Raw genomic sequence first — 26742 nt, 5'->3', positions numbered from 1 at the left:
CTTCATGTTTTAACTACTGCTATGACCAGCTGCAAAGCTGGTAACAGAGACGTCTCGGCTGACGTTTCTGTGTAGTATGGGGCTAGTCCAACCGAGGTGATATAATGTATAGGCCTGGTGGGTTCAGGGTCTTTCATCTTACATCTGCCTGTGTCCAGTTTGGAGGTGCAAGATACCTGAGTATGTAATGTTAATTTTACCTGTGATCCTTTGAATAAATCAGCACTGTTTTGAAGTTACTTGGACTGTCTCGTCTCTCAGAGTTAGCAATGGTAAGAAGAACCATATCCTACAATGTTTTGCATGTAGTGACAATAATCTGAAAAAAACTTCAACTGGACTGGTGAAACTAAGCTGCTGCTCCACAAACACATGACCCAACACAGGAGGGCCAACTCCAGTGGACCAGAGTCAGCAGTCCACCTCCACCTGAAGGACAGAGGACATTCTTTTGAGGACAGTGAAGTCCAGATCCTCTCCAGAGAACATCACTGGTTTGAGAGAGGAGTTAAGGAAGCTATTTTTGTAAAAATAGAACACCCCTCACTAAATAGGGGTGGTGGACTAAGACACATCTTGTCTTCCATCTACAATCCTGTTTTGATCTCTGCCCAAACATGCCCACCAGGACAATAGGCGTAGGTCGACAGGGGAGGATTCAAAGACAGGTAACGACTCTCACTGATACTGGGATATAACGACTCAGTCGTTAGGGGACATTGTTGTCCTTCAAAGGACTGAAACACCACCGAGGGGGATAAATATCTCCGGCTCAACACCAGTCAGTCAGAACTGATGAAGCCTCTTGGATGAGAGTTGAAACGTCTTCGACCTAGAGACCTAGTCCATTTGATTTTTTTCAGTTTACTATGACCTGGATGACTGAGAATCCGCACGAACATAGTGTTAATAATGGCTGAGCCGTGACGTACACATCTTTGGATCATGTGTTGTTTCTAGCAGCCAAATAATATCAGCTAATAGCATGAGCTTCACTTGTGGTATGATTAAAAGGTTTGAGAAAGCCTTTAAACTCCTTAAAAAGTTCAAGAAATTCCCCTTTCAAAGGTCCCTGGAATCAATTACAGGTCTGACAAACTGAAACTACAGTATTACTGTGTGTATGTATCTTGTGTTACAGTAACACACATAGATAAGATTATATTTCTAAAGGACTGAACAACAGATAAACCATAGCCTTACGCTGCCAGCTCCCTGAACTTGGCATGTTGTCCAGACTTCTGAGCCAGCTGGAGGGCTGTGTCTCCCTCCTGATTGGGTAATGTTATTGCCCTCTGACCTCTCTGCTGGTGAAGCAAGAAATGGTGCAGGTGGACCAAACCCAAATGCACTGCCAGGTGAAGCAGGGTTTCTTTTGGGTGAAGCTCAGCAGCTAAAAAGAGAAAAGGGAGAAACAAGCAGAGGTATAAAGTATAATATTTCATAACTCAGTCAAAAAATCTTGTTAAATATCATTAACCTTTATTCATTTAGGTGTCTAGAGCAGCTAAAAATCAGAATAGATACAGGAGCCCCTTATCTGCAGTACTTCAGGTGAACGAACATACTGGTATACATCTCATCACGACACCAATCCCTTTTTGTCTGAGGTTATTTATGTAATTAAACCTTTCTACTAACCTTCAAATTAGTCATGGTATGTATTCTACACATGCAAATTCCACTCTGTGCAGGTGTACAGATCACCTGCATCAGTGGCATACTGATGGAATGACAGTGTGCAGAAGCAATGAAACGCTCTGGGTTATGTAAGGTCCTAGGTATACCAATAATATTACTACCTAGAAAAACTGGATGTTTCACTGAGTCAACACCTGCTGTGAAACAGTGTGTCCCTGCTTCTCTCATGTTGGCTGCAGTATAAGGGAGCATAAACACTAAGTATAAGGGTATATAAACAATATGCATCTGTCTGGATGATGCAGAGTGGTAGGAATCAGCTATTTATACCGACCACATCAATTGACTTCTCAAATGAGAGGGTGCAGATTTATCAACATGTGTGCTGCTGCCTTCAGCACCAAGATACCACACAAATAGGCAAAGTGAATTTCAAGGTCAGGAACATACCAAACTGTTTGAGTACTGCTTGTGCTAGTTATTTTACTGTCATGAAAATAGTATTTTAAGACTGCAGTAGAGAGCATTTGTTGTGGGCCCCAGTGTGTTTCTGGTCTCATTTCCTTTTTCTGCTCATGCAGAAAACACAAAACAGTCTGGAACTGAACTACTGCATATGTACCAATCATATGAGCTCTGCAGAAAACCTGATCTCTCTATGCTAAATATATAGTAATACCTTAGCATACTGTCAATATTTCACTGTCACTTCTTAACAACGAGACCTCACTGCTTTAAATTAATGAAGCAAATCTGAGGCCAGATGCAGAAACAACTCTGACACCGCTGTGGTGTAAAGGAATAGGAGTGCGGCACAGAGGAGGGTGATCTGACAGACACGGAGGTTTGCAGGACAACTCTAATTTGACTAAGGAGGAATAATGGCAGTAATTGCTCTGTCTTTGGAGCACACCACCCGCCCCCACGCAGCTGGCTGGCTGGCTGCTCCTGCACAACATGTCATGAAATAGTTAGGCTGTAACAGGCAGAGCTCATCTTGGCTCTGAAACCTAGAGAACACCAGAACACCACAGTAATGACAGTAACTTGAAGGACTCATACGCTCCTATGTTAATGGGTCTTTTCATCAAACCTAACTCTAGCAACTATGAAGTTATGAAAATGTCTTTGGTTCTAATTTGCCCAGGTTTGATCTAAACAGTAAAATGGAACTGTATAGTGATCTTTCAACTTTACAGTTACTTTTATCAGGCATATTGAACTGTACAGTATTTCTCATGGACCACAAAGGAACTTCCATTTGCATTTTACTACTCTCCTACATTATTTTACATAGCAAGACAACTTTACATACTACACATTGATGTATATACTACCCGCCTACATTTTTTAAACTGATGATGTCACTGACAGCGGTTTAAAATAACATGCTAACACGGATTATAATTGAATATTTCAGTTGCTATAAAAAAGTAGTTCTGTAGCTCATCTGGTTAAGTTTCCACTAACATAACCCAGGGAAATAGACACGAATTGCAAATGTGTTATTAAAACATTTGATTATAAGACATCTGAGCAAAATTATAAAGTTAACATACATATATTAATCAAGAAACAGTACCCCTGTTACTCTGGATTATCCACACTTCAGTTTGATCAGTAAATCACTATCTAGTTGAGAAAAAGTACTGCTGAAAGCAGCACAGATATCTTAAAACCTGGCTAATTATCAGCAAGACTAGTGGCTAGACACTGTTTGAGTTAAGCAATATGTTTTTTTCTGTCACTGTTATTTTCCTTCTGGGCGTACCAGCCCTTTAGGTTGTACAGAACAGCAACAACAGACACACAAAAAAATCCTGGAAAGTTGAAGAGTTGCCGACTTTTTGCAACTCATCCAAAAGGTTTCCTGATACTTGGTGAGATGAGGAGAATCCCTGACATTTGACTTCTGTGGATGATCCAGGAAGTAACACAAAACACAAGAGTTGGGACATTGAAATGAAATCCAAACAGACAAAGGCCTGTGAATGTGCTTTGTTTGATGAGGCCTGGTTTCATTTTTGAAGGTTAAATGATCTGTACAGCACAATATGAAGACCTATGTTTGCAATGAGGCATCAATGAGAGGCACACACTGTTGTGTCTACAAAATTAGCTCTGGCAAATAGAAATCTACACAACTGCAGCTTGTGACTTTCTGTACTGTACACTCTCACTTCCTATTTAATTACCTTCTCTTGGCTGACTGTCAGTGTTTTTCCACTGCTGAGGATAATCCATGTTCGCCAAAGCCTGTGTGATCTTCTCATCCAGCTGCCTGAGACCAGCTTCACCACCTGAACTTTGTCTAAGGCACTCATTCTCCTCGTTGCGGTCTAACTGTCCAGCAGAGTGGTCTTCGTCGGCTTCCAGTGCCCCCATGGGCAACCTCTTCAGGATGTCTAGGTAGCTCTGGGGCTCAAGCTGGTCCCTGTGCGTACTCAGGTACTCTGCTACTTCCTGCACTATATCCCTAAGGTATTCAAGAGATGCTTCACCTTCACATCGCCTGACTTGGCCCTCTGAGTAAAAGTAGGATGTGACAGAGACAACTTCTGCAAGGTCATGTCCTGTAGGAGAAAACCATAAGAAATCTTAGGAGCTAGTCAGGCAATGGCAGGCAAAGGGACAGACCTGAGTGTTGTTAAGTTGACTGAAGGACCTACCGGGAACTGTGAAGTGAAGGGTCAGCCCATTATTTCCTCGTCGCGCTGCAGTCACATGTGTAAGCCTAGAGCCTTGCACAACAATGTAAAACTCTGCATCTTCAGGAGCGCTGGCTTCTAGACTCACATGGGCCTCCACCTGTCCCTGAGATGAGAAGAATAAAATCCACCCATTTAGTGTCATTTATGACAAAGCCAAAGTATATAATTCATAACAAAGTGGAGGCATTTTTCATTATTCACTATCAGTGTAAAAACAATATCACAAGACACTGGATTATCACATTGTAATGGCTCCAATTTAAGGGGGACTACACAGCTTTCTTTATAAGGAAAGGTCTTGTTGGATTATACTGTTGACACCTTCTATTCATCCTGTTCACTGTACACAGTGTACTGGATGAAAGGAGGAAAAGTGAGTCAGTATGAAAAGGAGTGTCTACTGCTGAGTGTCTACTCCATAATCCACCTTCACACTGAGGTGCATTATAACTCTTGCATCATTGACCTCGTTTGTTATTTGTTTCTGCTGCATATAACCACAGATGCAGGGTGGTCAAATCATTTCAGTTACCAATACAACATGCTGAAATGTAGTGCCTCTTATTCACTAACAAAACAAAGTGAATGTTTCATTATTTTCAGCATTAACATTGATTACCAAACACTGGAGGCTTAGCTCACCTCTTACGTATTATTTTACCCCAGAGACTGACCTTTACAAGAGGGTGTTATCTTTCAAACTCAAGAGGGATTACAAACTTGATGTTCCATGCTTGTGCAATATCCTTATCCTTTGTTTTCTTGTGTTCGGCTTGGGGTTTTATGGCCCATCCTTAATGTATCCCTATTATTAATACTTTAGGCTAAGGTTTAAATATAATTTTAGGTAAGATACTTGTGGCTTTTCCATGAATTGATGTCTGTCGCCCTGAGTCTTAATTCCTGCAACAATTAGGCAAGAAAGGAGCTAAATACAAGGGACTGAAGCACACAGAGGTCTCTGTTTCAGTTTGGACTGCATATGGATTAAATATGTTATCTTCAAAAAGAGTCCAGATCGATGCTAGTGGCTCAGTGAGGTTCTATTTATCGATGCTGGTGGCTCAGTGAGGTTCTATTTATCGATGCTAGTGGCTCAGTGAGGTTCTATTTATCGATGCTAGTGGAGTGAGGTTCTATTTATCGATGCTAGTGGCTCAGTGCGGTTCTATTTATCAATGCTAGTGGCTCAGTGAGGTTCTATTTAGGCACAACAGTACTTTGACCTAAATGTTAACCCTATGCACCCTATGCTAACATGCACACATTATAAATGCTTACTAGCAGATGTTTATCAGGCATAGTGTTTACCATGTTCACCATATGATTTACTGTGATCATGCCTCATTTGCATATTTGTACTAAATAACTGGGAATGTCATCTTAGCTCCTATCCTAGCTGCTAGCTATGGCATTAGGTTAATTCTAAACTGGCTTATGGTGAAACTGCAAGCTGCCACAAGCAAAGATGGTGCTTCCCCACACTACTCCAACAGGAAAGACCTTGCCCCTGGCTAACCAAACACTGGTAGCATAAAGTTGACTGTTTGAACTAAGCCTTCAAGCTGGTATCAGTTTCCATTTACTTTGCCCCTAAACTATCATAGTTTATAAAAGTCTAGTCAATAATGTTCAAAGATAGAAATGCATCTGACTCTGTTTCAGCAGGCTATTGCTTTACACTGATAACAGAGGTCTGACTCAAGCTGCCTTGTCTCAGCTTGTTGTGCACACTAAGTGGTTAGCTGCAGCACCACTTTGTGTGCACTTACCACTTTTAATGTTATCGCTGATTGTTTCTTTACAAAACAAAAATGAAAAATGGTTTGTGTAGCCTTCCTGGTTTCTTACAATGCTAGAAACAGGGCAGTAACCCTCAAGTTCAAATGTAGTAAAATTTCATTACCTTTATTAAAATTCTACATAATTTCTTTGTTTATCTTTTGCAGTGGGGGAACTTTCCTCTACACTGTTTTTGCTTTAATTTTTGCCTAGATTATCTCCATTCTCACAAGATTTTTGTCTATGTTCTGTCACATGACAAGTGATATTTTGATAAATCATATCAAGGAGCTGTGTTTTATTTTTGTAGGACTGTCCTCCAGCTATTCAATTAGAATGTCGATAAATGTCAAAAGAACACATGTGAACATTTCTTTTCAATACTTTTTGATTTTGTTTTCACTGCTCCAAATAGGCTGTAGTTAACTTAATTGCCCCAAACAATCTGCAACAGCCTCAGATAATATTGCCTTACACAGGTACAATCTAATAGACAGAATATGTGTTATCCTAACTGTATCTCCTGTGCTTTGAGGAAGAAGAAGGAGGATATCTGGGTGATGACAAGATGTCATACTGATGTAATCTATGACCTTTTCTCTGAGCTGTTATCATGACAGAACCTGATCCAGTAACAATAAAATATTCAACACCTTGTTGTTTTACCTCATGCCTCCTATATGGGCAGCTTTCAGGTCAGACATAATGTGTTAATTATGGAACATAAACATGAGAAAGTTTGTCACATTTAAAAGCAGTCTGATAGCAGTCTGTAAAAGGGAATAGTGCTATAGCAATAGCTAAATATGGCATAATAACTGACAGGTTGTTCAATATTTACTTTCATTTAAACACCAATCCAATGAGACAGCACGGACAGGATTGTAGAATATCCACACTGTTGTCCAATCAGTGGGGAAAAACAACATCAGATCTGCCGCCTGCGGTCTCCAGGAAACCAGCAGTCATCAGCTCTAGAGCTCTTGGCCATGATCTCCTGAGTGCAACGCACGTGTGATGTCAGGGGAGCAGGATCACTGACACTACAACAACAAAAACAGCTCCAGTAACAGTTGCCTGTCTTAGCGAGAAAACACTCTCACACCAGCAGGGTGCTCGAAACATTAACCATTTTCACAGTATAGTAGCTCAGCTAAGAAACCAACACAAGTTACATTTTGTTTGTTCTACTGAACAATGAATCATTTTTAAAACCTCAGAGAAAATGACAAAACAAGGACTTCTACAGTCAGTGTAAATCAGTCTTAAGTTAATGCTTTGGCTTTGACCATAAATGCACACATGCTTGGACCATTCATTTCCACATGCTCAGTCCATTTCATAAATATTCAAACAAGATAAGACATCAAGAAAAGCCTTTGTACAACTCAGAAGTGCATGCATTTTGTATGTTTCAAAGTAAAATATTTGACATTTTTCTAAGTTACATAATACTACAGTGACATGTCAGCTGCTCACAACTGAGAAAACGAAACTCAGTGGACCGGAATCTCACTGGCATTTTGATGGTGACAGCTAGCATTGTATCACAGGCATTTTCTCATGCGCGGGTGAGATAACTCTGATTTAACCTGCCGTGCAAATGAGATACTTAGTAGTACATGTCAGAAAAGGCTGGCAGTCAACAGGCATGGTGCCACAAACATTACATTTCAAATGACAAGACTGCCAAGAATAGACTCGCTGTTACATAATAACACCAACAAGGTCCTGGGTTTTGTGTATGATAAATACCTACTGAAATGAATAATTATTTATGATATTTAGCTCTACAACATATGAGAACGCTGCTGTAATAAGAGCATGTGACTATTTTGTCTTTTTCTTCTTTTTATGATTGAGTGGCTTATCAATAAATCATAGTGTGCAGGTTTCCAGTGGTTCGATGTGAAAAGCATAGCAAACACAATGACCACAGCACTTACAGGTAAAATTGAAAAACACATTATACAAAGTTAAATATCACCATCAAACCATACTGGCAACTAAGCAAACATCATACCGGATATAGTTAATCTACTGTATTTCCATTTGTTAGCATGAAGTCATACTGCTATAAGGAAAAAAAGACAAAGGGTCTACAGCCATGCTAGTGGCTATGTGTCTAATAACAGTGGCACCTTAAGCAAAATGCTAACAACATGCTAACATCTCACAATAACAGTGGCAGCATGTGTAGCAGGTGCAATGTCTCCTAAGTTCAGATGTTAATTTAGTATGTTAGCATGCTAATGCTTGCTAATTAGCACTAAACACAAAGATACTGAGGGAAATGTCATCAGTTTCGCTTTCGACACAAACCATAAGTGATTACTGAAGTTATTATAATTAAACCTATAAAGCAACATGACTTTACCACCTTTCATAGCAAACAGACAGCTCTCAAGGTCTTTAACTCTGAATCAATAATATCAACCTGGGGCATCTTGATACCTGGGTAAGGCACAACCGCAACACTCACAAGTTGAATCCGACCAACGCCCGACTGACTGTCACACCTGGCTTATTTCACGACAACGCCTAAACTGTTGGCAAACAAATAAAGGCAAAGCTGCCAATTAATCTCAAAATGTCAAACTGCTGCAGTAATTAAAAGGTCATTAGGTTACCAAAGTCATCAGGATGTGTCATCTTGGGAACAATGAATGTGTGCCAAATTTTGTGTCAATCTATCCAGTAGATGTGGAGATATTTCACTGAATAAGTGAACGTTTTGACCTACTGGTGATGCTCGAGGAAAACAAACTCATTAGATTTCATCTTCCAGGAACCACAAATGTCTGTACAAAATGTTGTATATTCACAGCAGATTTGTTAGTTCACCTACATGTACATGAGCACACATTACTGTACACCCCTGAGAACAAACGACTTTGACATCAAGTCCTGCACTCGAGCGCAATAAAACCCCCTAAACACAGGAGCTCCCACTCATGTTGCCTGCAATTCAGTGCAGCCATTTATCCATTGACCTGGTTTAATAGTATCTCCCATGGGCCTCACATTATGTTGTATGTATGAACAGCCTTTATATCACAGCAGTGTGCCCCGGCTTGCCTGCACAAAGTGCGGCATTGAAATCTGGATCTCATTCAGCTGTGAGAGTTGCTCCTGTTGAGCTGTGACCTTAGAGGGTGGAGACAGCACTTCCTCTTAACAGAAAGGTGTATGTGTAAACAGTGGAGCTCATAATGATTCACATGCCAAAGTTTCCAGACCAGTCCTCAATCAGCCTCTATGAGCGAGCGGTGGCAAAGGTTTTTGGAGCAAGCCCCCCACTCCCTTTTAAAACTGGTGACACAGCATAACATGCAGATGCTCTGCCTACCAGAAATCTGGCAATGCTTCAGTGACTGGCCCACCCAGGCTTCCACACAAGCAGGGGAGGAGGAGTGAGAGAGAAACAGAACAAGAGAGAAAGAGAGATGGCGGATATGGAGGATTGAGGGGGTAAAGGAAGACAGATGGAAGAAATAAGCAGGCAGTAACTAAGTTCTACTGAGTTTTGAAGCAAAACCTCAAACTTACATGCACACCCTGCACTCCAATATGCTTTCCAAAAGAAAAATGTTTATTTATTTAAAATTCATAAAGGGGGGTGTGGATACTCCTTACAGTAAAAAGCCAAGAACCAAATGAGTATATTATTCTTTTTCACTGTGGAAGCTTTCCTTTCAGAGGCCCTTGTCATTTAGTGAACAGGCTGTGTAAGGACTGGCTTCCCCAGGGACCAAAACCTTTCTGGTTTGGGTTTCACCTGCAACACAAGGCTTGCCAGTCAGCCACCGCACAGAAGGAAAGTAAGGACTGAGAGAGGAAAGGGACGGCTAGGAGGAAAGAACCGGGTCTAACTGTGACAGACTGGACCAGGGGATCATTCAAAGTTCATGTAATCACCAAATTACTCCCCCACACACCCAAACAGGCCCCTGTTAGATCACCAACACATCAACAAATCAGAGGATGGAGCAAAACATACTGTAGGTACTCACATACTGAGGCACCTCTTTTCTGTTCACCTCCATTTTCTTCACATTCACCAGATGCCTGCAGAGGAAATACTCATGTTACTATAATGTCAGGACACTAACTTTCTGGAACTTCAACCAGAACTTTCCCACCTTGATCTGTTTTTGTCCAAGGTTCTCTCTAATCTATAACTAAATAACAGCACAGTGATGTTTAACCATGCAGTCATTCCTCACCTCAATTTCATTTATATTGTTTAAAACTGGTCAAAAATTGTGAAAATGTGTTGCCTTCATAGCCAGAAACAAGAGGAAGACCATATGCTGCGGCCAGTAAACCGATACGTTCAGGTGATAATAATACTAATAATGACAGTAAATACAACATCACCTGAGGAGGTTTCCAGTGAAAGATGTGAGATGCATACACTTCTATACCCATGGCGCTCCGCTTACAGCCTTTATCAAGATCAACCATTAGTATGGATGAAGCTGTAACAGCTGCAGTAGCTTCAGTGTCAGACTTGAGTAACTGTATCATCTGCACACACCTGATCCTCTGTGACTTCACTCTCAGCTGTGAATAGTGCATGACTTCAAAGCTGCTCAGCAGCTCTGCAGGCTGCACTTTGTCTAGACACTCATTTGTGTGAGCTGGTACCACTCCAACAAGCCTGAACAGTTTGTTATGGGTTTGTTTTTGCATCTAGTGCACAAGGGGGGAGTAACTGTCTACAGTAGCTACAATCAACTATAGCTTTCACTGTCAGTGAATCCAAACACAATTAATCAAGTTACCCATTTGGTTTATTAAACATCAGATAAGAAGTGGAAAACACCCATCAGTCTTAGAGCCCTGGGCAATGGTCTTGAAATGTCTTGTTTTTGTTTGACCAATCCAAAACTCAAAAACATTCCAGTTACATTTTTTAAACAGAGCAGAAAATCCTAACACTTGAGAAGATGAAATTTGAGTGTTTGAAATTTCTCCTTGAAAAATGGCTAAATATCAAAAGAGATTCCATTTCTGTCAAAGAATACATTGATTTATCTGCTTTCAGCTTTAGTCCAAATGTCAGTATAACCCAATATTCCAACAATAAATCAACCACAGTTTTTATCTCGACACTTATTGTACAAACTTTATATTACAGGCAAAGAATGAATCGAAATTCTAATGGTAGGAGGCACCATCCTCTGAATCACAGGTAAACCCAGTGTTAAATCTTAAAGGGTCTTACAAAAACAAGCATGTGACACAGTAGACTAACAACCAGAACAGGATCCAGTCTTAACGGCAGATCCAGTCAGATTAAACTGTAACACACTGACTGATGCCCTTAGGGTTAATCTAACAATAATATCACTTTCATGTTTGTGTACTACAATATTTTGTCCAAAGGACATCTTATCAGTAGAAGAGTGCACTGCCACAGGCCTGGGCGTCTATCTCTGTGTTTAATTCTACTCCTATCAATGGGGTTACACTATTGTAATGTGGAACTAAAGAAGGTTTATGTGTCATATTGTAGAATAAGCATTGTCCTGGGTTGACAGGTTGCACCCCATTAAGTCAACAAAATAATATTCTGCTAAACCTTTATTTATGTAAGGTTTAAAGACAACCTGAATCCACACAAAAACAGGATCAAGATCTATTTGAGCCTCTTGAGTTAAAAATTTACCATCTAACAGTAAATTTTTAGTCATTGTCCTCAGCCCCTCTTTAGCCTCTGACATGTTCAGTGTGAGTAAGAAACCTGAGCTAGTGGTCACACACTCCACCACAGAGTGTGGGAAACGAGATTACACATAACAAGAATAAAAAAAGGGAAATTCATTCTAAGATCTATACATGTAGTGCAAATTTTCTGAGTAAGTTGATCCTGTTGGCTTTTTCATGATTGAACAATTGAAGTTGTAAAGCTGTGTTTCAGCTTTTGGTAATTACATTTTAATTTGCTACACATTCATATTTGGTACATAGAGATACATTTTGGACTCAGGTCAATGAGTCACTGGCATGAGAGGTGTGAAAACCTCTTTTCACACACAAAGATGAATGGCCACATATGAGGCTACCTTTGAAATAAGGACATGTTTAACAGTGGTGCTATAGTTTCTAACATTTTACTAAGATCTGCTAACCAAAAATGACATGCCACTGGATAGACCGGTGGATAAACTACCACACAAAGAAGGGGAAACTGCTTATGACAGTGCACATTAACAGCAACACTCATGCATATCCTTCAGGAACAATAATGCCTAGACTTTCACCAGGAAGTGAAACCCCTGTATAAAGCGGTGAAATACGGTCAGTGAATGAATCAGAGCAAAAGAAAAAAAGCCCTAAACTGTGGTAGAGCTTATGAAAAGGTTTAGACTAACAGCACTGAGTCGGGTATTTAAGACAAAAAATACGAGCCATGATTTTAACGTTACCCGTGAACGCATCAGCGTTTTGAACATCTATAAATCGATGAAACGACATTAACGGTTAAGACAAACATTATCACGATAGTCTTACTGTACAGTGCTGTTTCCTCTGAGCTTTCACCACAGTAGATTGTAAGCAGAAGTTTTCCAGTTCTCAGCTTCCCATTACCTGCCGCCGTCTCCCTCTGCGCTCCGCGCACTCGCTCCCGGTCGTCCTAAACCCAGATCTCACGCACCTTCCTTCTTGAAAAACTTTATCTGTTGCTCTCGCCTCAGTTTAATAACTCGTCTCACTTTTCACATGATTATTCCGCATTGCTGTTAGTCTTGGCTTCACTCCAGCATAGAGTCGGTTGGGAGTTTGTTGCAGGTGTCGCGGGAGTTGCTTCTCATCTCTGCAGTCTTCTCCTCAGGTCCAGCCCCCTCACGCACCGCGGCTGAATGGCTAGAAGGGAAGCGTGCAGGAAAACTCGAATATATTACGCCATAAACTCGGGCACCTTGTTTATAGTGAGTCTATAGTGGCATGTAATGCTTTACATATGCCCATGGGCTATGTTAAAGAGAGCTGTAGGGAAGCGCGTTTCTGGCAACACAGGTCTGGTGTAATGTTGGGTTCCTCCAATCAGAATCGAGTTCGAGTGATGCCATTTTTACCTGTGAGAGTTCTGCTCGTTATACTCTACGGTTACTCGACGGTAATAGGTCATAGGTCTGCTCGTTCTTTTTTCCAGGGGTGGAAACAGCCTTGAGCTAAGGCCTACTGGTACTTTATCTGGATATTCTCATGCGATACTTATTTCTCTTCTTCTCAACTCCACCACATTTTAGGGGGGGAGCTACTGTGCTTTTTCACTTCACTACTTTTATTTTGCTCCTTAATAACTGCCTTTGCAGTTCTGCAGCAAAACATGTGATCAACAAATATTATGCAAGGCATTTTTATGGGTTTAAAAGTAGGCTATATAACGTAGTTAAAATTAGATCCATCTGCAACATAAAATACTGAATTTCTCATTAATACGTCAATATGTCCATACTTAAATTATTCCATAGTTTTACTCCACTTATAGAAATACAGAATCTTTTTTTGGTTGTACATATAGCATGAATTTTTAAATTTAACTGACCCCTTAAATTGTATCCCCCTTCCCTTTCATTAAATAGTTTTTGAATTCCACCAGGTAATAAATTGTTCCTGGCTTTATACATAAACACAGCAGTCTTATATCCCACTAAATCAAAAAATGTTAACATTTTAGACTGTATGAAAGCTCCAATGGTGTGATCCCTGTACCCCATCTTATGCACAATTCTTATCGCTCTTTTTTGTAATATATACAATGGTTGAATGTTCTTCTGTTGGATAAAAATCTTTCATGTTTCAGTTGGATCATAACCATATTCACACACAGACATGTGACATTAACAGGAGCCAAGTGGAAGATTTATCCCACTGACTGATAATGAGCAGCAGATTAATAGTCTGAATGGCGTGAGAACTGACGGGCTACAATAATGCTATCTTACTTTTAACACAGTCTGCAGTCTGAGTCCATTCTACTGTTTACCACAGACAATGTTATCCTGGACTCTAATTTATAACCAGAGACTATGGTGCCCTCTGTTGGTAATATTGAAAAGACGGTGTAGAAGTTAGCGCCATCTTGTGGACGTTTTCCGGATAACATTTCGCATACATCATCTTAAACTACACACTAGTCTGTAAAAAAAAAAAAAAAAGCAAAATGAACCATAGATTGATGCCCACGCAAATTAAGATTTAATATATAATCTAATGTATTTCCTGCTCATCTTGTCACATTGAAGAATATGATCCATGTGTCCTGTAGATGGCGGGAGCAGCACACTGTGGAACTCAACGCATACACTGAGCCTCACATGCTATCAAAACAAGGCAGTCCAGACTGAGACCAAAGCTGCGTGTGATCTTTATCTGGCAGAAAGAGGCAAGTTCCTCAATGCAACTGACCCTGAAGCATTTTATTCCCAAGACTCCCTGGTGTCATCAGAGTGACATGAATGAGCTATGACCCTTGACCTCCTTGTTAGAAAACCAAACAAACAAATAAGTAGAGAAGAAAAAAACATTTACACACAAAGAGGCCTCAGGACAAACGTTCTTGTTTTTTTTGTGGTGCTGAGTGGTGTGATGGAGCATCGATTAGCAGGAAACAAAACCACTAGCATGGGAGATATAACGAAAATGCAAAACACGCTTGCCCAGAAAACAGATGGGTCTGTATTCCAGCACAGCTGCCATCAAACTGTCTCAGTCAGCCTGTCTGATTCCATGCACAGCCCAAGAATAATATCCATAGCTGTGTGTGTGGTCACCCTCACAACACTCCTCTTGACCTCTCACATCAGCCCTTAGATTGAGACTGGGTTTTGCAAAAATAACCCATCAGTCAAGGCAAGGTTTTAAAATGTTGTCTTTCCTTTGCTTTGTCTCCTGGCAAAATGCCCAATTTCATGTTAATTTCTCATGATGATTTGTTTTACCACATGCACTGTAACACATAACACTGCTATTCTACTGTAAATATCAGTGAAATAAAGCCTTGCACGTGACAGATGGCATACATACCACATTTTATTTAGCAGTAGTCTAATGAATAGGATAAATACTCTAGGGTCTTGATAACAGTCTAATCATACCATTAGCAAATCTCTATTGTGCAGCTGCTGAGTTCTTAGTCACATCAAAACAAAAAACTTAAATAACTTGCAAAACTGGTGAAACAAAAGAGAATTCATTTTTTTGACTTTTGTTTAATGATAATTAAAGCATGGCAAAACATTCCTCCCATAAATCTAAATTTAGATCAGTAAAAAAAAGCAGACTGGTGCTATGTCTCTCGGTGAAGGGATTTACAGACAGATTCTGGAAAAATATTTGTGGTAACCTCTAGATCTGATTAGTATGTTGTAACTTTGACCATGCAGTAAAGATAATAACCACCACTGAAACAAATCTGTAGCTCCCCTTCATTAAAGGTGGTAAACTGATCCAAAATAATAAAGTCAAAAATCTTTCTGCTTTGTTGAACTTTTCTTGTGTAAGCCCCTTGTTGAGGATAAGGTGTCATTATTTGATTATTATTCAGCCATTAGTGATCTCAACAACCAGGTGGGCACACAATCACTAATGGCTTACACAAAACCTTTAGCTAAATTAACAATAATTGCAATGTAAAGTCTGCCAGAAAATGTTGGATCAGGGCCTGTAGTGAAGTCATTTAATGATATGACAATAGCTTTTTGCAATTTATTTTCTGAAATTTCCTAATTATTTCTGATTAGACCTTTAATTTCTTTATATGTTCCTTTCCATTTGTGTCTGTTTAACTTGTCTCATTCCACATTTTTGTTAGCTATATGCAACTTTGCTATGTACCTACAATGCCATCAACATTGTACATTATTCAAGTGGATATATAAAGTATTTCTTCACTGGTATATAAGATATTTCGTCACAGATAACTAAACAATTAGTCTCCATCTGTCTCTAGGATCCGCAAGATGCGAATCCGGAAATGAAAAGTAAAACGGGGGAAGTTAATCGTGGATGCACCTACATGTGGAGCCGACAAACTGCGCAGGCGCCGTTCTATCAAAACACGAAAATAAAGAGGCAATTGCAAGACGATATTAAAAAGAAACGATGGCTTATCGAGTAAGGAATGTGTTTCTTTTAGGGAAATGGCCTTTGTTATCGCTTAATATATGACCCAGTAATATATTATCCAGTCATTTAACGTTAGTGTGACTAACGGAGGGTTACGATAAGAATAGTTTGCTTAGCATGCTAAACGATAGCTGACGTTAACAGGCAGTGATGATGTATATATGATGATATATTTAGCCTGGTGTGTGTCTAGTTAATACACATTCACAGGTAAACAAAACGTAAGTAAATGATATCGATTTGTATTTCTAAATGTGCATTTCAGAGGTGCAGTGGCTACAGCTGAATCTCAGCGACAGCACAGTGAGTGATGAAAGATGGACAGCGTAACCATGTCAGCTTCAGATGGGACAGGAGAGTGTCCTCTGGTTTCTGAGGACATGGAGGGGATCTGTGTAATGCCCGATTTAAATGCCATCAAGACTGAGCAGTCGGTAGGTGGAAGCCCAGATGATACAGGCACCCAAAATGTGGCCATGGGCATCAAGTTCATCCTGCCCAACCGCTTTGACATGAATGTATGCTCAAGATTTGTCAAATCGCTCAATGAAGAGGACAGCAAGAACATCCAGGACCAGGTGAACTCTGATCTGGAGGTGGCTTCTGTTCTATTCAAAGGTGAGAAAGTAACATACAGTAACTTGACACTTACTGTACATGTTAATTTGTGATCATGTCTGTACAAGGCTGTAACTAATAAGAACCCGCTGCCACAATTGTTGTCCCACTTTTTAGCTGAGTGCAATATCCAGACCTCACCCTCCCCGGGAATACAAGTGCGTCATGTATACACACCATCCACCACCAAACATTTCTCCCCCATCAAACAGTCCACCACACTCACCAACAAACACCGTGGCAACGAGGTTTCTTCTACACCTCTTTTGGTGCATTGTAAGTATTATAGTCAATTGTAAATGAATGTTTTAAGTGTTGTTGAGATGGTAGTTAATACTACAGATCCATGTTTTTCCTTTCAGCGCTGTCCATTCATCAGCTAGCGGCCCAAGGAGAAATGGTATTTCTGGCCAGCAGGATTGAACAAGGTAGGCAGCCCATCCAGGCAGTGAAGTACTTGATAGTCATTTTGTGGATAAATGATCTGACCACAAGTGTTTAGGGCTGTAACTAACAGTTACTATATTTTAATCATGATTTTTCTGCCACATTTTGATTAACCGATTAATCATTTACAGCCTAAAATGTTAGAACAGTTGCTGTAATTTGGTAACCTCTTCAGATGTCTTTTGCCATTAGACCAACCATCCTGGACCCAAAAATATAGTTTAGTATCATATAAGACAAGAAAAAGCAGCATATTCTCGTATTTTAAAAAAGAGGGACCAGTTTGGCATGTTTGCTTTTTCTATCACCTATATAAAATATTTTCAAGAGTAATAAACATTTAAAGAAATAGGAGCTTCATTGGGTGCAGATGATGGATGCTGATCATAGTTTATAAATCATTTTAACAGAGACTGTGATCAATCTCCAAGATGAGGAAGGCTTCACCCCCCTGATGTGGGCAGCTGCACATGGACAAATTGCCGTTGTCGAGTTCTTGCTCCAAAATGTATGGAAATATTAAGTTCCTGTATTTTTCAGATCTCATAGTTTTAATATATTAGAGCATGCCCTAATGTATTTACTAACTGTAGGGTGCTGACCCCAACCTCCTGGCCAAAGGGAGGGAAAGCGCTTTGTCCTTAGCCTGCAGTAAGGGATACACTGATATTGTGAAGATGCTTATCGACTGTGGTGTTGATGTCAATGAATACGACTGGGTAAGAATAGTAAGCTTTCATTTCACTCATCTGGTTAAATACAACATGACTAAAAAGTGATATGAGGGAGATATTTGGTGTTATGAGCTGAAGTCCTGTGTAGGCTTCATTCTGTGCAGTTTGTTGTGATGTTGCATTTGGGTTTCAGAACGGAGGAGCCCCTCTACTGTACGCTGTCCACGGGAACCATGTGCGCTGTGTCGAAATCTTGCTAGGTGAGGACAAGGCTTTTACTGACAGTCACACACCTGTGGTCAGATATGGTAATGCTTGTGTGTCCAGGAAGTGTTAGCATACAAAGTGTTAGGTCTTTTTGTGTGTGTTCCAGAGAGCGGTGCTGATCCAACCATGGAGTCGGATTCTGGATTCAATGCAATGGACATGGCTGTGGCTATGGGCCATCGGAATGGTACGTGGAAGAGAAACACACAGGCTGAGTCTACATTTAGGGCTAAACAACTTGTAGGTACCCACTGGCAAGAAATGGATGGTTTCCTACTTAAATGAAAATGAACTTCTCCTAAATTTGTGTTCTTTAAATTGCGTTATGAAACCGTTTCTTGATCCTTAGAAACAAACTAATACAGATATACTTACATTTTTCATTAAAAGCTTCCAAAAACATTTCACAAGAAGAAAATAAAAATACATTTGAAGAATATTTGCCATGATTCTTTAAGATTTCTTGTACACACACTGAGTTCAGAGTTTGTCATACTTGACAATTTCCCCTCTGGGAGTGAAAGACGGTTACCATGGAAATATTCTGATAAGACTTCACTGTTAAATGACACAGCTGTGTGTTTATCTGTCTAGTTCAACAGGTAATGGAAGCACACTTGTTGAAGTTACTGATGGGAATTAGAGAATAAACTGTGGCACTTCCCACTGGAGACACTGCTGCGTTCTGGACGGTCATGTAGCACGGCCCGGCTGTTCGGCCACAGGAAGATTTTGTTCCAGTGAGTGATAATTCAGCATCATAACATCCTCAGTGCATATCAACATTTTCTGAAGGTTTGTACCATAAGAATTTTTCTTTCTGTCTGTCAAGTCTGTCAAGATAACACTGACAGACTGCAAGTCAGAAGGAGCAAATTGATAAAGCTCAGCTCAGCGTGCACTGCACTCCACCCGTAATATACCGCCAAATGTGCAGTGCAGGCTTGATTATTGCTTTAACAAGGAAATCTTGTTTCAACTCTACCGTTTTTCAGATTACATACCAACCATGAACTGTTACTCTTTTCCCGTCATTGTGTGTTTTTTTAAAATGACTTAATCCGTTTTTAAGAGCAAAATAATTTTAATGAAAGACAATGAATTGCTTCATCGTCATACTGTCTGAGCTTCATAGAGAGCACATTTCTGAGGCTCATTTTACTCCTCTGAAGAAGATGACGGTGGGTAGATTAAACATCTGTTGGTACAGACTGTGTGCTGTTGTTTGAATGAAGAGCTTTATGTTGGTTGTACTGTTTATTTATTTGAATTATTTAGACAAGTGTTTTGTAATGTGATAATGTTCATACTGATGTAACCATTTTGTTTCTCTGTATAGTGATGTATGTTATAGTCCAGATGTGTTGTTGCTTTTAAAAGACCTCACACGTCATCTAAATGTCCCACAAAATCATTGTGGTGCTGTTTGCCACTGTACGGCAACGCTTGTGTTGTATATGTCCGAATAAGCAGTGTATCATGAAATAACCTGTATTGACCTCAGTATCCCTCATCATTCTGTACAGATATTTAAAGGTCAAACCATTGTTTATGGTCACTGAAACGAAGCCGCTATTTAATTAAAAGATCTTTTTAAACTGCATACAACAGAGTCACAGTCGTGGGGAGAATAAACACCTATTTAGCAGCTTTTAGGGTGCTGTAGGGCAGGAGACCAGTCTGTATCACTGCATGTAAAACTAGAGGTTCACACAGTGAGCTGAGAACCTTCTTACACAGCAAAGGAGAATAGTTTGTCTCACTGATCACTGAAGAACTTAATGGAAAAACAAAGGTGTTAAGACTAAGAAATACAGGGTTATTCAAAAAGAATGAACCGATTTCATTACGCATTGCTTCAGTTCTCAAGCATCGTCATGGAATGAGTCAGTGACCATTTGAAAGAGAAGTTATCTAAGCTGCCTAAGGCACTAACCTCGATGACCTTAAACATCGAATAACAACAGCGATCAACTCAGTGGATCGTGATATGCCAATACGCGCCTGAAAGGAATTCTCGTATCGTATTGATGTTGCCCGTGCTGCAGGTGGTGGCCACATTGAACACTTTTATTAAGACAGGAAATAAAAATTGACTGTGAGTAGAATACTTGTGACTTGGCTGGAGTTTTGTATTACTTTTCCTTAATAAAATATTGCCTAATGAAAGCGGTTCATTCTTGTTTGAATAACCCTGCATTCATAGATTTAGCCAAATAATCATGAAATAGTGCAATAGAAGAAACAACATTTCATCCTACTCTTCACAGTAATAGTGTGTTTCATGTTTTATTTCTACATGACTACAGCAGTTTGCATTTTAAAATGTCACTTTTCCAGCCTCTGAAAACTGAAACAGCAGCCAGTCGCTGAACCAACTCGGTCCTGTTTGTGTTGAATGACAAAAGGTGTTGTGATGAAAAGCAGTATTATAAAAAACGCTGGTATGGGGCACCGAGGAAGACATTTTCAAATAAAAGCTGCGGAAATTCATTTTTTAAAATGACTTGCAATAAACATTATGAAAAGCATGGTATTTATCAGTCATTAAAGATGTTCCAATACACAGATCGAGGAGGAAGAGAAGTATGTCCAGCCTTGTAAGTCATTCTGTGCTGTACTTATTTCATACTTAACACTTTGGGTTTCCATGGTGCTCTATTCACACCATTATAACATGCCTGTGAACGCCCTCAGTATACAGGTAGGGTCTATACAAAACCAAATCCTAGAGCTCATGTTCAAGCTTGTTGAGAAGGGCAAGTAGTGATTCAGCTGTAAAAATTGTACTTTGGGGAAAATGAAAACAGAAGTTTGGACTATGTTCTGACAGTAGCAAAGGTTTATTCCAGATATGGTGGATTTAGTGAGGCCACACAGAATGAAGGTTCAGTATCATGGAGGAAACACATGTACAGCAGGAGCTTTAAACACCATCTTCACAGAATCTCTCACAACTGGACACACAGGGCACAACAAACACTGGAGAGTCTGGAGGCAAAAAACAAGGAAGAGGTGGAACGAGTACTAAAATACCTTACGCTTCAATACCTACCCTGATTTTTTAATACTTTTGAATACTTGTCTAGAAAATTACTCCTGTTACTAATATATTCAGGTGTTGCACATATTAGTGTTGCTCACAGCCAAAGGGTGACTATCCATCTTCTCAAGTACTTTAATTACTAAGTTTCCACCTCTCAAACACATTAAACTAGTCCCCCCCCACATGGTCCTGACAAGTTTTGGCATTCCGGTGTGTCCCATGTCCTCTAGTTAGCTTCATCCTTGGATGCTTCATCAAAATTCTCCACCAGATCTGAAACATCAAAAGATTTGGTGGTAAACTATCCGAGTCGGAGAGAAAGAATGCCCATCTGTGCCGACACACCACTCAGGAAAAGTGTGTTTATCTGAAACATGATACCACATGTAATGCAATCCCAATTCTTTGTCTCTCTCCCACTCCTACATGGCCTACAATGTGTTCAACATATGAGGCCATCGCCACTACTGAAAGCAGCTGTGAAAATCAGAGCGTACAGCATGAAAACGTTGGTTCCAATTACTCTGTGAAATGTGAGAAATCTGCCTTTCCAAGATTTGGCTCAAAGGGTTCAGGGTTAAAATGGAAACAATTCAAAAGGTCTGAGTAAACATGTTCCTTCAGAGGGAGAACAAAAAGGAAACTGAACTCCAATAACAAAACGATGGCGCTGGCTGTTAACCCTGCGCCATCAGGCCCCAACTGCTCCTATTGCTGAATACGTGTGTAATCACTTGTTACGTTAGTGACAACCTGGGCTAAAAGAAAGAGAGAGATCCTGGGAAAAGACAGGATTATTGTAATGGCAACCTTATGTGTTAGGCACATTTTCCTCGCAAAGAAAAGCAAACTGAACCTTAAGATCTTATAAACAGTGAACCAGAGATTCAAACATAAAACCCTGCAAAGTAACGACCCCTTTCACAAGCCAGAAGAAAAGCAAACCTGCCACAGTTATTTAAGAGAGAAAGAAATGCTGCAATAATGGATTAGTGTGAAAATGTATTTCCAAATAAAATTGCAAAACAATTTGATGCAAATGACCAGATTGTTAAGAAATGTTGAGGTCATCTTTTATTTTGAAAGGTGGAACAGACCATCGTGCACGAAAAATGCAAAATGAGAAGTTTACCACTGACCTGGAACATCGTCGTCTTCTTCTTCTACTGCTGCAATCGGCGCTTTTCCATCGGCAGCTGTAATAACAGAAAAGATGTGTGAGAAGCTTGAAGAGCAGTTTAAATGGCCTCGCTGCCAGAAACACTGTGGTTCAAGTCTAGAGGGCAACACTCATCTCTCTAAACAAGTTTGCTGACAGAAAACACAGCTGTAACTCAGTGTGTAATACACGTTGCATTAGAATTTGATTCAACCTGTTAACGAAGTTTTAGAGTTACAGGGTGCTGACCTTGTTTGGGCAGGGCCTCAGCGAGTCTCCTGAGGCTCGTCAGGCTGTCGGCTCCCAGCTGGTTCAGGATGCCGGGCAGCATCTCGGTGAGCTGCTTGGTCTCAGCGTGGCCTGTGATGGTGAAGGTGTTGGCAGCGAGGGAGGCCTGCACTTTAGGGTTGTTGAAGTGGATGACTGTTCCTTGATTTGTAAACATGTTGACCTGTAACAGACCAAATTCTTAGACTGCTAACAGAGTAACAGGCAGCGCTGACACAGTTTCATGTTCAATTCCCGTGCAACAACACAGAGAACATTCATGCATACCTCTTCTATACCAGAGATGTTGTTGACACCGAGTTTCTTTAAGGAGAACTGGAGCTTCTTGTCATCTGCAGTTGCTGTTCTGTGTACAACCTTCTTCTTTCTGCGGGCACTACCCTACATGGACATTCATACGAACACGTTTCTGTGTAAACTTCGATTCTTTGTGATCTATTAATGCATCATCTTCTGTATCCAACATAAGCGACAGGACTTTGATGGCTCTTAGTCTGTGTATTTAAGTTTCCTCTCCTGCCTACAGTTCACAGAATTAGTTGGAATGTGAAAGAAAACTCGATATAGTCATCTCCTGCCAATCATCTTTTTTATTTTAGTGTAATAAAATAAGCAGTAACTGCTTTCACCTCCTTTTAAGGATCTTAAAACACTAAGAAACAGATAAGACAAGGCTTATTCCAAGCTGTTAATGTGCCAGTTACCTTTCCGCCGATGCGGACTTGTGCCTGTAATTTAGCAAGTTTTTCTTGGTTCATAATTGCTTCTTTCATCTGAAAAAAGAAAGAACATTTATATATGATTATGTTCGTGTCACTGACACAGTTTATCTTCACGCTAACGGCCTTCAGGTTTAACATTCTTTCCAAATGTCATATTTATTTAGCAAATAACGCCCCATACAAAGTACAACACACTGGAAATGTGACATCTGCACCTAAATAAACTTAAAATGGAAGTTGTGTGGTTTAAGTAACAAAACACATTAAATGAATAAATTAGGAACAATTGTTATTTTGTCCTAATGTTGGATCTACATGAACTATCAGAGTTGCACTGAGATTATTTTACCTTCAGCCAGTGTGAGATCTTGCAGAGCTGCAGTGTTACATCCTTACATGTGTGAATGCTCATTTGTGAACAACTGAACACAAAAATGTATGTTCCCCTGGAGGTTTTACAGCCAGCCTATTTATACATGAATTTACAAGCACTGTCTAACTCCAGGCTGGTTTGGTTATATGCTGATTGGAGGCTTTATTCTCATGGAGAATTGCAAGCAGAAACTATACTGCCAAACTCCAGGCTGGTTTGGTTATATGCTGGAATGCAAATCCAACACAGAGGACAAACATGAACACACACAGTGAGGAATGAAAGAGAGATGGCAGTGGCATGGTGCTAGACCTAGGTAAATGTGATATATGAGCTTTTCTTGCTGTGACATGCTGACAACTGGGTCATCCTGAACAATGATAGGGCAGGAAATATCATCACTGTACAATGTTACATACCCTATTGTTATCATCGTCATTATTATTACTATTATATCCTTTAAGAATATCAAGTAGTTTAGAAAAGCCATGTATTTAGGTTCTACCAGCAGAAACCTGGCCACCTAGGACAGGATCAGATCACCACCAATGAACACATCATTACAGGTATTGTGCATTTAACCACCATCGTTTTAGCTTCTTATCACATTTATCTCGTCAGTCTTGAGAAAAAAATCTCATGTCTATGTAAATGACACCATAAATGAACATACGAAATAAAATTCATTGGAGATAGTCCAGAACTACCACATGGTAGATTTTAGGCGAATTATGAACGGCCGATTATTATATATGATTTACCGCCTGGTTAGCCGATTTTACAATACAATCATCTGAACAATATTTACACACAGATCATAGTAGTCTGTAACTGACAACGACGTTTCCTAATGATAAACACACTACACGATAATTAGGAGAAATTAAGGAAATCAACTGTAAATATGTAAACACAGCCGGGGCGGTGTGGGTGTGGTCACCAGCTGTGAGACCGTTAACGGACTTTAAAAAATAAAGTCAAATTAAAAAGCAGTAATTAAGTCAAATGTGCTAACGTTACGTTGGGTTAATTAGCAAAAGAAAGCTAACGGTTATGCTTATTTGTCTGGACAACAAGTCAAAGCAGCTAGATGACAAAAGGCTGTTGTAGGCCACACAAAATAATCCAAGAGCATCGCAGGTAACGTCAGGCCGGTGAAAGGTCAAGTCGGATCACAGGGTCAGTCGACCATTGTACAGAAACAAGGTGTGGTTTCGCTTATATGGACGAACTTGTGAGCTAACTTTAGCTAGCTCCTGAGCTAACATATTGAGATAGCAAGTTGCGAAGTGAACGGCCTGTCACTGAGCTTCTCACACAGCCACACATATCCGTCAGTAACGTTAGTGTCAAACCCCGGCAGAGTTCAGCCATCTAATCAGAAAAGGCTTCCGTTTACCTCTTCCTTTCGAGTCGGGAGAAAACAGTGCGGAGAAGAAGGTATTTAAAGCTCCTCACTGACCTGTAAACTAACAGCCGACACATGCGGGGACCAAGCTGGAAACGAGAGAGGAAGGAGGAAGTGACGTAGGTCAAACGTGCAAGCTAGTATTGGGTCTTTCCTGCCCTGAGTTCCGCTTTGCAGGCAACACTTCAGCACACCCCCAATAACCTTCATCAATCAGTTAAATGTAAAGGTTTCGATTAGCATTAGGATGTTTGAAATTTATATATAGTTATTTAAAATTCATGTTGTAGGCGATCTCTTCATTTGGGTGTTCTATTGTAGCTATGAAATAAACCCCATGAGTGAATTGTGTTAAATCAAAATACGTTTACTATTATTTAGCATCATACATACAATTACAGTGATAACCATAAAATTATTATGCACCCTGTTTTAATGGCAAAAGGTGTTTTATTTACCTGATTAAAGTAACATTTAACAGTCACAGCAGGCATGCCAGGCTAACTGAGAAATGTGGCATAAAGCACAATAATCTGTGCCCTGTATGTATGGATGGCTCACTGACGACTGACAAACCACTAAGAAGACAGAAAACAACCCAAAAGACAGCAAAATGACTACAGAAATTTGCAAAATGACAAGAGACACAAAACAACTACAAGGAGATGCTAAGTACAATAATAAATAATCCAACATGTAGGTGCAAAATCACTACATACAAATGCAAAATTGATAAAAACAGATGTAAAACAATTACAAATGGACAAAAAAAAAAAACATAAGAAGACAGATTGACCAAAATCAAATGGTTGCTCTGTCTTTGAGTCTTATTGCTCTTAAAAGTAGAGAGGTAGGGGGCCTTCTACATGTCTGCTCAGGGTCCAGTTCATGCCTGTAAGCATCCTCAGTGATTAGATGGCCCCTCCACTTCTAATGCTGCCACACCTGTGCAACAATTAAACACATGGTTGTGTCAATAATAGAGGGGGAGTGGGGTTTAAATACATGAAACATTGTAATCATACAATGTAAAATGTGAAAACTGGGGCACCTGTGGCTCAGGAGGTAGTGCTGGTCATCTCCTAACCCGAGAGTCGATAGTTTAGATCCCAGCTTCTCCAGCTCACATGTTGAAGTGTTGGACAAGACACTAAAGACCAAGTTGTTCCTGGTGGCTGTGCCATCATTGTGTGATTTGTGTGGGTGTGTGGAAAATAGTGTAAAAGCACTATGAGTGTGCTTCATTGCATAAAAAAAGCTTCACAAATATAACACTGTTTGTCGTTTCATTGTAAAGCAGCCACATTTTAAAGTATCACGAAGTCTTTTTTGCCTCCAGTGACTGAAAATTACAACAGTAATTCTTCACAGACATCGGAGCCTTATCCGCTCTTTTGGGGCCCCAGATCATGGGCAGAGTATTTAATAGAGCTGCAACTAAAAAATATTGTCATTATTGAATAATT

General features: G+C 40.0%; 3 protein-coding genes across 8 annotated transcripts in view; 1 reads left to right on the top strand and 2 right to left on the bottom strand.

The window, feature by feature from the left end:
• The window catches only part of arhgef28a (Rho guanine nucleotide exchange factor (GEF) 28a), a 45668-nt gene extending 32476 nt beyond the window's left edge, over positions 1 to 13192 (bottom strand). For 3 of the 5 annotated variants that reach the window (XM_020613591.1, XM_020613595.1, XM_020613593.1), the window contains exons 1-5: positions 12732 to 13192; positions 10148 to 10202; positions 4311 to 4455; positions 3837 to 4214; positions 1204 to 1393 (exon numbers count right to left, since the gene is read on the bottom strand). In XM_020613591.1, the coding sequence (XP_020469247.1) occupies positions 1204 to 1393; positions 3837 to 4214; positions 4311 to 4455; positions 10148 to 10180 (746 nt within the window). In that variant the 5' untranslated portion in view covers positions 10181 to 10202; positions 12732 to 13192. Of the gene's footprint in view, positions 1 to 1203; positions 1394 to 3836; positions 4215 to 4310; positions 4456 to 6975; positions 7046 to 10147; positions 10203 to 12653 lie in introns of those variants that run through there. The other 2 variants (XM_020613592.1, XM_020613594.1) reach the window with 2 other exon arrangements.
• Positions 13193 to 16109: 2917 nt separating this feature from the next.
• ankra2 (ankyrin repeat, family A (RFXANK-like), 2) lies at positions 16110 to 21187 on the top strand. The gene is made up of 9 exons (XM_020613606.1): positions 16110 to 16262; positions 16540 to 16892; positions 17010 to 17168; positions 17255 to 17320; positions 17750 to 17847; positions 17933 to 18058; positions 18207 to 18273; positions 18387 to 18467; positions 18875 to 21187. The coding sequence occupies exons 2-9, from the start codon at positions 16592 to 16594 to the stop codon at positions 18928 to 18930; spliced, it is 954 nt and encodes a 317-aa protein (XP_020469262.1). The 5' UTR covers positions 16110 to 16262; positions 16540 to 16591; the 3' UTR covers positions 18931 to 21187.
• btf3 (basic transcription factor 3) lies at positions 21101 to 25436 on the bottom strand. Of its 2 annotated transcripts, none has more exons than XM_020613608.1 (6): positions 25331 to 25436; positions 23478 to 23546; positions 23041 to 23154; positions 22735 to 22936; positions 22466 to 22522; positions 21101 to 21599 (listed from the first exon to the last, which is right to left on the bottom strand). In XM_020613608.1, exons 2-6 carry the CDS (start codon positions 23544 to 23546, stop codon positions 21553 to 21555), a joined length of 489 nt encoding a protein of 162 aa, XP_020469264.1. In that variant the 5' UTR covers positions 25331 to 25436; the 3' UTR covers positions 21101 to 21552. The 2 variants fall into 2 exon arrangements, with proteins under 2 accessions (XP_020469264.1, XP_020469263.1); XM_020613607.1 differs by having other exon boundaries at positions 25268 to 25386.
• Positions 25437 to 26742: the final 1306 nt, after the last annotated feature.

This window comes from Monopterus albus, unplaced genomic scaffold, assembly GCF_001952655.1.
Source record: "Monopterus albus unplaced genomic scaffold, M_albus_1.0 scaffold135.1, whole genome shotgun sequence".
Lineage (NCBI taxonomy): Eukaryota > Metazoa > Chordata > Actinopteri > Synbranchiformes > Synbranchidae > Monopterus > Monopterus albus.
Note: the sequence above shows the minus strand (reverse complement) of the source record. Positions and strands in the feature narration are given on the sequence as shown.